We start from the raw sequence: 12,546 nt of genomic DNA on the forward strand, positions 1-12,546 counted from the left end.
GCACCAGCCCAGGGGGGTCGGGCCCACCACCTCAGCCCTTTCCACTGGGCAATGGGCCCTCTGTCCTTTCTGTCCCTGCCACAGACGGACAGCTCACAACTACTCCAGGACCCAACTCCCCCCAGGACAGGGCCATATCATTCCAGGCCCTAAATCAAAACTGAGCAAGGCACGTGCCCAGATCTCCCTATCTGACCTCCATGCCAGAACCAACCCACCTTCCCTTGCAGTCGAAGCCCTACTACAGCATTGGCCGTTTTTTCAAAAGGGTCACGGCTTGGCTTCCCCTGGGGCCTGGTACCGTCTCTCCCTCCCTGATGCGTCCTCCCTCACCTCCACCTGGCCGACTCCTATCTGCTCTTCAGGTTTAGCTTGAGAGTCACTTTCTCCAAGAAGCCTGCCCTGCCTCCCAGGCTGCTCGGGACCCATTCTGTGGTCTCCTGGAAATCTCTCCTCTCTCCCAGTACAGCAGCAGCTGAGCACTTCTTCTTAGAATTGCTCCTTTATTACTCAGGTCTCCCTGTTACACAGCCAAATATGCACAAATCGAGGCTACCTCAAAATCAAATGAATTCTGCACTTTCTCTAATGAAAAGCTAGTAATTTTTTTTTTCTTTTAAAAAGGAGCTTGTGACCACTCCATTTTCTAGTATGGATAAAAATCAAACATCTATTTGTAATACTCATTGTGTGAATTTAGTTATATACAAATATTTTTAAATTGCCTATCATTTAAAATAATCTGTTAGCTGGGATTATGGCTTCCCGCCACTCTTCACATTCCATGACAGCATCTGTATCTTCCGGTCACTAGATTGGCTCGGAGTCACACAGCTGATGGTCATCTTGTATTCTTAGCTGCCCGCAGAGTCGCACTTGAATTCTGAATGAGACCACACTGGAAACTTTACCCCAAGCTTCAAGTACAATCACATAGCATTATGGCACGTGGGTATTTTTTATTTATCTAGTAAGTATGGTGTTCCTGTCTACAATGTAACCACTCACTATATTGCTTTTTAAAGTGATCTTAAAAACACAACAACAACAAAAATTGCTCATGAGAACACCCAGCCCTTTCAATTGTGAGTTCTTCCTCAAAATAATTTCTCAGTAAACTCTGTTAAGCCTCTTGGTCTGTTCTGCAAATGATCCCAACAATAAGCATTTAAAGGGACCAATGAAGAAAAGGTGTCTTCCCTGAGCAGCCCTTTCTTGGCCAGCTAAGAGAATCCCTGCTTCATAAGCGCTTCAAATGCAGCATCATTCCTTCCTTTCAAGAAGACCACTGTGAGGGAAAACCTAACCTTTAAGTATCGGGGGCCCAAGTTCCGAGAAAGCAAGCATTGATGGCCTTCCCAGAACACACCACAAAGCACCTGACGGTTTCTTAGCTAAATGAATAATAAAAGGAAAGGAAAGAAACACGGTGGAACTGTACTTGTGGATTCAGTTTCTGGGGATCCAATGAGGGCTTGGCAAGGTCGGGGGAGATAGGCAAAAGGCCAGGTCCACATTCCCCCCCAAAGTGTACATGCAATGGAAGATATGAAATTTTGGTTCCTTGGCTGTCACTGGCTCCAGCATGTTCCTTTTTATGGCAAGAGCATCTTATCACACCGAGTGTGATGCTGTCTGAAGACACAGATCTGACAACCAGTTCATTTGGTGCTTAATCTAAAAAGCCGTGATCCACTCTGATGCTAGAAGAAAAACTGGCTGTGAAGACTTAGTGAGGGACTGTGGGGTGGTCTCCAGCAGGGCACCCCTAAAGGGTTTTCAATGGCAAGTTGCAGACAGCCCTGGCAACTTGGCAAGATCCTGTCTCAAAATAAATTTTTTAAAAAATGTCTAGGAATGTAACTTAATTGTAGAGCACTTGCCTAGCATACGCAAACCCCTGGGTTCACAACAGGAGAATAAGTTCATTGGGCACTAAATCAAAACAGACCATCCTGAGCCACCACCAGGCTAGCCGGGCATGCTCCTCCCACTCCCTCCTACTCCCACAGCAGCTACACATTAAGCCACGGGAACCATCTAGCCAGAACTTCTGGTTTGGGGTCCTGTGGCTATGTCGCCCCACCTCTGAAACAGCCAGCTGCATTCAGAGGGTAGCCTGTGGTCAAGTAATAGACCAAAGCCACCTGATCCTAATCTTGAACTCAATGTCATCAGGTTCACTGTGACCCACGCTGGCCACAGAGAAGCTGTGACCTGATATTGGCACAAAATCTACAATAGTTGACCAACCCTATAGCTGCCAAGTTCAAGGCAAAAGTACACAGATCCATGTTTTGTTACATCGTGTCCTTGCCCCCAGATCACATTTCCAACATTTCCCAGCCTCTGAAATTGGAAATAAATGTGTGGGGGTAGGGAACAGTGTATTCTATTTGAGCTCCAAGTTACTCTTAAAAGCCTAACTTTTGAAGGCTATCACAGAAACCCACACATTCCTCTATAAACAGTTGTCACAGACTAGTGAGATGCAAACAAATAAAAATGTAAATTGTTCCTTCTTCCAAGAACATCCATCTAGATGTCCATAACCTACATACAATGAAAACTGTATTAGCTATTACCCAGACAGACTGTACAGGCTTCCTTCTCAGTCCAGGACTAGCTGGTGCTTATTGCAGAGATTTGAAAATTAAAACTACGTTAGCACTACAGGAGACTCAACTATGTCTATGTGTCAATTTTTCTTTAAAAGTAAGGAGAGAAGAGCTGGGGTTGTAGCTCAGTGGTAAGAGTGCTTGCCTAGCATGTGTGAGGCCCTGCGTTCAATCTTGAGCATAATTTAAAACTAAATAAACAAACTAAAGGTATTGTGTCCATCTACAACTAAAAGTACTAAAAAATAAAATAAAATAGAGAAAACCAGATTTATTCCACTGAAATCGGCTCCAACGAAGCACAGTATTTAATTGGAATTGTTACTGGGAGACTACTACTGCACAAAGTAACTATTAACATTGTTGAGAGCCACAGCCAAAGGGGCCCCAGCAAACTTCCAGCTGCCAGCAAGCTTCAGACTGCCCCAGCAACATCTAGCTGATTGGCTCCTCTGCGGTGATGTTCATTGGGCTGTTTCCCTGCCCTTCAGACTGCCAGCTGATGATTGGCTCACAGCTGCCCCAGCAACATCTAGCTGATTGGCTCCTCCACGGAGCTGCTCATTGGGTGACTTCTTTGGCTCTGCCCACGCAACCCAGCCAATCGGCCTCAAGAGGAGGAGGATTGTGGGAGGTTGAGAAGCTGGTGTGGGGGAGAGAGGCTTGTGGAAGCCGGTGGTGGCAGTTGGGCTCTGAGGGTTTTTCCCTGGAGCTGTTTTGTTTGGGTACTAAAAATGTAAAAGTTTGATTAGGTGTAATTATTGCTGCTGTACCATTATTTGACCCATCAGTGAATATATTTGGAGCATTCATGATAGGTGTTTTTCTTGTCATTTTTGGAAAAATTACAGGATGCAATGACCAAAAAGACAATAAAGGATTAGATGGTAAGTGGTTATCAAATGAAACATTAGATTTGCACATTATTATTGCCCAAGTATTTAACTCATTAGCTAATTCATCAATTTGATTCATAGTATATGGAGTAATAATTTTATGGGGAGAAATTCCAAACACTGCCTTTGCTGTTTTTATTCCTTTGAGTATTAATTGTCCTACAGCCTCAGGATACCTAGTAAGAATAGTGTTAGGAGAATAAGATAAATGTATCCATAATAATGGACCTTCTTGCCAAAATACTCCTGTAGGAATATATTTTGTTGGTAGTACAATAAATAATAAAGGCAAACTTATATCAATTCTATCCAAATGCATATTTTCCATATATGTTTCAATGATTTTTAATGCCTTTCTTGCTTCAGGCGTTAACATTCGGGGTGAATTTGGATCTGATGGACCTTTTAGGATATCAAATAAAGGTCCCAATTCTCCTGTTGGAATACCTAGATAAGGCCTTATCCAATTTATGTCTCCTAATAACTTTTGAAAGTCATTAAGTGATTTGAGTTGATCAACTCGTATTTGAATTTTTGGTGGACGGACCATGGTTGAGGATAATAGAACTCCTAAATAATTAATTGGAAAATTTAATTGTACTTTATCTATTGCTATCTCTAGATTATAATTTTTTAATAAGTTTGTAAGTGTGGCATAACATTCTAGCAATGTGTTTTTAGCTTTGTGTGCCAATAACACATCATCCATATAGTGAAATATTTGTAGTTCAGGATTTTGATTTCTAAGTGGCTGGATTACTTTGTTAACATAAATTTGACACATAGTTGGGCTGTTAGCCATCCCTTGAGGGAGTACTTTCCATTCATATCTCTGATCAGGACCTTCATGATTTAGTGCAGGGATAGTAAATGCAAAACGTGGACTATCCTCAGGATGAATTGGAATTGAAAAAAAACAATCTTTAATATCTATAACTAAAACATACCAAGTTTTTGGCAAAGCAGACAATTGAGGAATCCCCGATTGAGCAGGTCCCATAATGACCATTTCATTGTTAATGGCTCTTAAATCTTGCAGTAATCTCCATTTACCAGATTTCTTTTTGATGACAAAAATGGGAGTATTATGGGGAGATACAGAAGGTTGTATATGTCCTTCCGCTAATTGTTGTTTGACCAGATCATGGGCTACTTGTGTCTTTTCTTTAGTCAAGGGCCACTGAGGAACCCATACTGGTCTTTCTGATTTCCATGTAATTTTTATTGTCTCAGTGGCCCTTTGTGAAAATCCAACCCATGTCTGTCTGTTCCTTGATCTATTTGTATTGGTGCTGCTATACATTGTTCTTGTCTTTCTAATCTTTTTCCTTTCCTAAAACCTTGTCTAGCCATAATAGTGGGTGCATTTTGATTGATATTATTTGTTAATGTCAAACCTAATTGATCTAAGACATCTCGTCCCCATAAATTTACGGGAAGATAATCCAATACATATGGCTGTATAGTTCCTTCACATCCTTCAGGATCCTTCCAATCTAATAGCATTGCACTTCTATCGGGATTAGTCGCCACTCCTAGGCCTCGAAGCGATTGAGTGGCTTGTTGTAATGGCCAATGTTTTGGCCATTCTTGACGAGAGATGATGCTAAGATCTGCACCTGTATCCAGTAGCCCATTAAATTCATGTCCTTGAATATTTAGTTTTAGCATGGGTCGAGAATCTAAATTTAAAGAAAGCATAGCCCAATCTACACCTGTGGAGCCTAATCCCTTGGAACCTCTTTCTACAACATGACTGGAAAATTTATCATGTAGGCTTGGTATTATTAGTAACTGTGCTATTCTATCTCCTGGTGAAATTACTGATATACCCTTTGGAGAACTGGCTATAATTTTTATTTCACCTTCATAATTGGAATCAATTACCCCAGGACTTATCAAAAGTCCTTTTAGAGTAGAAGAGCTGCGTCCCAATAATAAGCCTACTGTTCCTTTGGGAAGAGGTCCTTTTACCCCTGTGGGAATGATTTGAACTCCCATCTCTGGAGTTAGTACTGATTTGGTGGAGGCGCAGATGTCCAACCCTGCGCTCCCTCTGGTTTGTCTGATGAGGGATCTGATGTGCTGGGCACTACCCTGATGGGGTTGCTGGGGTTGCTGGGTTCCTCCAGTGCTCCGTATATTTGTGGTTTGGGGCCCCGGAGCATTGGGGCCCCCTGTCCATTTTTTGGCAACGGAGCCTGATGCCTTTGTCCACGATATTGTGGATAAACACCTTGTCCTTGTTCGTTTTTTGATAATGGAGTACCCTCTATGGTGGTTTGAGGACGGTATTCATTAGCCCAATATAATGGAGTACCCTCTATGGTGGTTTGAGAACGGCATTCATTAGCCCAATGTCTCCCTCTACGGCATCGTGGGCAAATACCCGGTATTCTACTTGTTTGATACCTAGTTTTGTTAAACCCTCCTCCTATGGGGCAATTCCTTTTAAAATGTCCTGTTTGTTGACAATTGTAGCATGTTCTTGGCCTGGCATCTAAAGCCTGTTTTACTGCAGCTGCCACAATTTGCCCTTGTTCATTAATGTCTCTGGCATCCAAAACCTGTTTTACTGCAGCTGCCACAATTTGCCCTTGTTCATTAATGTCTCTGGCATCTAAAGCCTGTTTTACTGCAGCTGCCACAATTTGCCCTTGTTCATTAATGTCTCTGGCATCTAAAGCTTGTTTTACTGCAGCTGCCACAATTTGCCCTTGTTCATTAATGTCTCTACATAATTTAATATATGTGTTTAAATCTTCCTGTTTCCATGGTCTAATGATATCTCTACACCAACGATTCGCTTGGTCATAAGCCAGTTGTTTTATAAATGGCATTGCTTGTTCTGTATTCCCAAAAACTCTGGTAGCTGTTTGAATAAGCCTATCTACAAATTCAGCGTAAGGTTCATTAGCTCCTTGTATTATCTTAGATAATTGACCTTGTAAACCTCCAGGTTCTTGTAAAGACTTCCATGCCCTAACTGCATCTACAGCAATTTGTAAATATACACCAGGATCATATGCAAGTTGTTGCTGCCGATCCTCATAAGGTCCCTTTCCTAACAACATATCTAGATTTCTCTGAGGATAACCAGCTGCTGCATTTCGACTAGCCGTCTCCTTGCAAAATTCCTCATTGGCAACCTTCCATAACAGGTATTGTCCTCCATTTAGCACAGCTTTACACAAACTAGCCCAATCTGCTGGCGTCATGCTTAAGTTGGTAATGGATTCGACCAAGCTTACAGTGAAGGGTGCTTGAGGACCATAGGTTGCTACAGCCTCTTTTAGCTCCTTCACTGATTTGAAATTTAAACCCTGGTAAGTTCGCTGCCCTCCTACCTCAAATACAGGGCATACTTGAGATCCTGTCTCAGGATCCAAACTATCAACTGCGGGGGTTGGGAGTCTCTTAGCATATGGAGGTGGTGCTGTTGATTGAACACTTATGCCCTCTGGTGATAGAATGCTATTAGTAGCAGTCTCCTGTAGAGGCGGTGCTGTTGGTTGGACACTTACGCTCTCTAATAAAAGGGTCTTATTAGCAGTCTCCTGTTTTAAATTTTCCCCTGATAGATTTTTCTGCTCTAAACTTTCTTCCTCTGTCTCACTATCTCGAAAGACCTTCTCTTTCACTTGAATCTTTTCCTCTTTCTGACTAACTTGAGAGACTTCCTCTTCTACTTGAATCAATATGTCTTCTTCTTCCTCTACCTCTGTCTGAACTGAAGGCTTTGGACTAAGCAAACTAGATACCAACGTCCACAATGACAATGTGCCAACTGGCAGAGTCCCTGGGTTGTTCTTTTCTATTCTTTTTAAATCTTCACCATGATGGTTCCATTGTGATATATCTAACAGCTCCTCCTTAAAAAGCCATGGGCTATATTCTTGTATTACATCAACGTATGCCCTGACTGCTCTTGATTTTACTGGGAAGCTTCCTTCCTCTAACAATTTACTTAACACTCTTTCGGTTTGTTTTTTACTAATTGCTGATCCCGTATTTCTACTATAATACAACCCAACAAGATGACGCCAAACAAAACCGAGACAGAATCCAATAAAAAGGGAACCACACAAAATCATTATAACAGCCTTTCTATCCTCCTGACATATGCATCCGTCCTTTCTCCCTATCTGTTCCTCAAACGCAAATAGCCAGTATATAGTTAATGCTATAGTATCCCTTGAAGATGCTGGTAGAATTTCCCCTTCTTCTACTGTTTTCTCTTTGTTTTCCACTATACAAAGTTTAATCTGGGACAGAAAAGATCCATTCTTTATAGGACATATCAGGGCACATACAGGATTGCCTGGAGCCCTTAGTTTGGGCAATGATTTAGCAGATAAAACTACACGTGACATACATATTTTCTCTATACTAGAAGAAGCTATAAATTTTCATGAAAGATTCCATGTCAATGCTAATACTTTACAAAAGCGTTTTAAAATAACTAAGGAACAAGCTAGACAAATAATAAAACAATGTCAAAATTGTGTGACCTTTTTACCACAAGTTAATCTTGGAGTCAATCCTAGAGGATTGATGCCTAACCATATTTGGCAGATGGACGTCACACACTTGCCAGAATTTGGAAAATTAAAATATTTGCATGTTACAGTTGATACTTCTTCTGGATTTTTGATGGGCTCCCTTCATGCCGGTGAAAAAACTAAAGATGTTATAGCTCATTGCTTACAAAATTTTGCCACTGTGGGCATTCCAAAACAGTTAAAAACAGATAATGCCCCTGGTTATACGTCTACTTCTTTTAAACAATTTTGCTCATCATTTGGCATTACTCATATAACAGGAATCCCATACAATCCACAGGGTCAAGGCATAGTTGAAAGAGCTCATCAAACTATTAAAATGTACTTCTTAAAGCAAAAAGATGGAATTGGGAAGGGGTATATATTCCCCAAAGATAAACTTAAAATAACGCTTTTTACTCTAAACTTTTTAAATTTGGATTCATCAGGACTTAGTGCTGCAGAAAGGCATATGTGTCCAAAAAATGTACATAAGCCCAAGGTACTTTGGAAAGATATTCTAACAGGACAATGGAAAGGTCCTGACCCAGTAATTGTCTGGAATCGGGGGTCTGTTTGTGTGTTTCCACAGGAAGAACAGCAGCCGATTTGGATTCCAGAGAGATTAACCAAGGTTCTGACCCAGAACAGCAGCCGATTTGGATTCCAGAGAGATTAACCAAGGTTCTGACCCAGTGATTGTCTGGAGTCGGGGGCCTGTTTGTGTGTTTCCACAGGGAGAACAGCAGCTGATTTGGATTCCGGAGAGATTAACTAAGGTCCTGACCCAGTGATTGTCTGGAGTCGGGGGTCTGTTTTTGTGTTTCCACAGAGAGAACAGCAGCCGATTTGGATTCCAGAGAGATTAACTAAAGCGATTTCTACAGACCAAAAAGAAGATGATTTAGCTCAAATCCATAATAGCTGATATCCAAAACTCCAATTTGGCTATCCTTACATCTGCGACAGAACCAGGATGCTTTTTTCAATATCTATTTTATTATTGCCCTTTCCCATATCATGAAGTTCTATTTTATTTTTTTGAGCTCATACAGACCTAGGTTAATGTTTTGCTGATCAGTTCTATTTTTTTTTGACTATAGAGTTTTTAAACATTGCAATAGAGATTTTACCTGTAAAAAGTTATAAGGCCTTTACTATTATGTTATGTGTTGTATGTATTATATTATGTGTGCACACTTGTGTTTTGTGTTATATGTTTGAATTTATGTATGTCCAATGTACGTATTTCCATATATCATATATGATGAGCGCTCATGAAAAGATGGATCCAAATATTTTTTTTTATTCACGTGATTTAAATGGTTTAATTTAAATTGGGTAAATAACTGTTAAGAATTGTTTTAATATGTAAACAAAAAAGGAGGTTAACAGATCTGTTTGTTTACTCTCACCTTTCGTTTTCATTATATTTAATAATTCTCTTCACTATAATGTAAATTGTTAAGAAAATTGTTTTCTTTTAGTGCCTTCTGAAATGTTACCTAATTTTTTCTTTAGCCATTATTGCCAGAATTTCTATCTTCATCCCAGTGCCGATGAAGATAATATAAATTGTTAAGAAAATTGTTTTCTTTTAGTGTCTTCTGGAATGTTACCTAATTTTTTCTTTAGTCATTATTGCCAGAATTCCTATCTTCATCCCTGTGCCGGTGAAGACAAAGAAAAAACTAATCTACAGTTTCTGCAATAGCCATCACTGAACTGCTTACAGAACTTGCACTGAACTGCTTACAGAACTATGTGTCATTTGTATGCATTGTGAACTATCTGTTGGTGCAGCGACTTGTGGTAGTGTTGGGGTATTTTTGCTGATGATATCATCGGTGGTACAATTTTCCCAAAAGGAGCCGTCAATTGACTTGGTATATCTTCCTCCCTTCTGCTTGTCATGATCATTCAGCTAAAATTTGGGGGTCAACAGAGGTGAGGCAAAGAACCTCACCCCCCCCCCCCCGCTGAGACCTCTCCACAGGTGTGGCTGTACTGGACCGGTAGTCAATGACGGGTAAGATCCAATTACAATGGTACCAACCTAAGACAGGAGGCTGACGCCCTGAGGTCAGCTCATCCGAAGACGGGTAAGGACCATATGTATTGGACAACCTAAGGCAGGCACGGTCCATAAGCCACATGCTTGTTGTTTAAACAGAGAGGGGGAGATGTTGAGAGCCACAGCCAAAGGGGCCCCAGCAAACTTCCAGCTGCCAGCAAGCTTCAGACTGCCCCCGCAACATCTAGCTGATTGGCTCCTCTGCGGTGATGTTCATTGGGCTGTTTCCCTGCCCTTCAGACTGCCAGCTGATGATTGGCTCACAGCTGCCCCAGCAACATCTAGCTGATTGGCTCCTCCACGGAGCTGCTCATTGGGTGACTTCTTTGGCTCTGCCCACGCAACCCAGCCAATCGGCCTCAAGAGGAGGAGGATTGTGGGAGGTTGAGAAGCTGGTGTGGGGGAGAGAGGCTTGTGGAAGCCGGTGGTGGCAGTTGGGCTCTGAGGGTTTTTCCCTGGAGCTGTTTTGTTTGGCGTTTGTAGTTCTAAAAATAAAGTTAGTTTCTTTTTGACAAGTGGCTCCTGATTTGTGCCAAGCCAGACTTCGGCAAACATCAACTGAGGTTTCATGCTAAAATGTATTTTCCATATCATTAATAGTTGTAAAAATTCAAGAGGTTTTCAATACATCGAAATACAATGTATCCCATATATACATTATTAATAGTAATTATGAGCCAGACTAAACCAAAATAGTTGATTTAACACCAAAGGAGCTGAAATATAACCATAGTACTACTATGAAGTTAAAAAAAAAAGTTTTTCCAACTTCAAAAAGGCTTCATTTCTGAATAAGCCATGTTTAGGTCCCTTACTCATCCTACATCCCTTTTCCTAATAAGCCTCTCTGAGCTCTGGGAAACAATGTAAATTCTGCAATAAGCACAGCCGGAGCACATCTCAAACTTGTGCACTAAGACTGGGGGCTTTCCGCCCTAACCCATGAGAACTTCCTTCCTGGGGTAATCTACAGCCAGGCCCCAAGGAGAGCACTGGGTGTGCTTGTGTGCAAAATAATTCCCGGGGTAAGGGTCAAGCAGGAGGTGTAACTTCAACCAGCAACTTTCCCACCTCACAATTTCCAAATGACCTGGCCCCCAAAATAGGGAGAGGAGGAAGTGACAGCCTTGGATTTGTGGGCCAGCAAGAGCAGGGCTCACATCCACTCCAGGCTGCAGCGGGACACTCAGAATTTGCAAGACTGTCCCTTACTAGCGTGGTACAGAAGTCCCCGTCTGCCGTCCCCGTCTACCCCTTCGTACCCACAAAACGTATGGTGAGTTTTTATTTTCCAGTTAAACTTTCACGAAGGTGATTAGCCAGACGTCTACTTGGCCAGCTTGGCCCGGAGACAGGCTCCTCCCGGCGAGTGCACGTGTCCCCCGTGTGCCAGCCAACCCGCAGCCCGCTGCGTCCGGCAGACACAGGAAGTTTGGGGCGCTGGGCAGGGGACCGGCAGGGTGATGTCTGGGCTCCGGCAGCCCTGAGCAAAGGGACCCCAATCTTGCTCTTCAGTCCGGGGACGGGAGGGGGAAGGTTCGAGAGCAAGGGGCAGGAGAGGGGCGGCCTCTTCCAGGCTCCCCGGGTCGGGAGCCTCCTCCTCCTTCGGCACCGCCCCGGCTGCCGAGCGCCACGTCAGCTGCGAGCGTCCGAGTCGTGGCGCCCACGCCCCCCGGCCCAGGGCCCCTGGCAGGCGCCCCATGCCTCCTGCCCCGAGCCCGTCGTGCCCACCCCGCGGCTGCGAACCCCAGCTACCCACATCCCGGCCCGACCCCAGCCGGGCTCCCCGCGCCCCAGCCCGGAGCTGGGAGCCCGCGGCGCCTACGCGCTCCACGCCTCCTGCCCGGCCCTGGGAGCCGCTCCCGGCGCGCGGAGTGCGGGGCTGGAGCCCGGAGGAGGGCGACGCGGTCAGTTACCAGGGCGCGAAGAACATGACGAAGTGCGCGGCGCTCTGGATCCCGTGCGTGAACATGTCGGCCGTGTACAGGTGCTTGGCGTGCGGGTCCTGCCCGTCCCCGCCGTCGGCCGCGGGGGGCCTGTCCGCTGCCGGCTCCTGGGCCCGGGCGCCCCAGCGCCCGCCGCCGCCATGGCCGAGCAGCAGCAGCAGCGCGGCGAGGCCGGGCAGCCGGGCCAGCGGCGGGAGGAGGCGTCCTGGGCGCGGGGGCATCGCGGCGGGGCTGGGCGCGCTCTCGCCGCGGCGGCCGGTCCCCTCACCCGCGCCCGCCTCCAGCCGCCCGCCCCGCCCCGGACACGCCCCGGGCACGCCGCGCCCCCTCCTCGCCCCGCCCCGTCCCGCCCGCGCGCGCCGCTGCCCGAGTCTGGGTAGGCGCGCCGGGAGCGCGGGGCGGCGAGCCGAGGCTGGGGCCCTGGGGCCGGGAGAGCCTTCCGAGCGCGGCCTCCCGCACTTCCTCGTAAAG

At 44.7% G+C, this 12,546-nt stretch overlaps 1 protein-coding gene across 1 annotated transcript in view; it reads right to left on the bottom strand.

Annotated features, from left to right (window-relative positions):
* Txndc5 (thioredoxin domain containing 5) overlaps window positions 1-12,337 on the bottom strand; it is a 35,955-nt gene extending 23,618 nt beyond the window's left edge. The window contains exon 1 of the mRNA XM_005327482.5: window positions 12,046-12,337. Coding sequence (XP_005327539.2) covers window positions 12,046-12,296 — 251 coding nt within the window. The 5' untranslated portion in view covers window positions 12,297-12,337. The remainder of the gene's footprint in view (window positions 1-12,045) is intronic.
* Between the last annotated feature and the right edge of the window lie 209 nt (window positions 12,338-12,546).

This window comes from Ictidomys tridecemlineatus, chromosome 8, assembly GCF_052094955.1.
Source record: "Ictidomys tridecemlineatus isolate mIctTri1 chromosome 8, mIctTri1.hap1, whole genome shotgun sequence".
Classification (NCBI taxonomy): Eukaryota; Metazoa; Chordata; class Mammalia; order Rodentia; family Sciuridae; genus Ictidomys; species Ictidomys tridecemlineatus.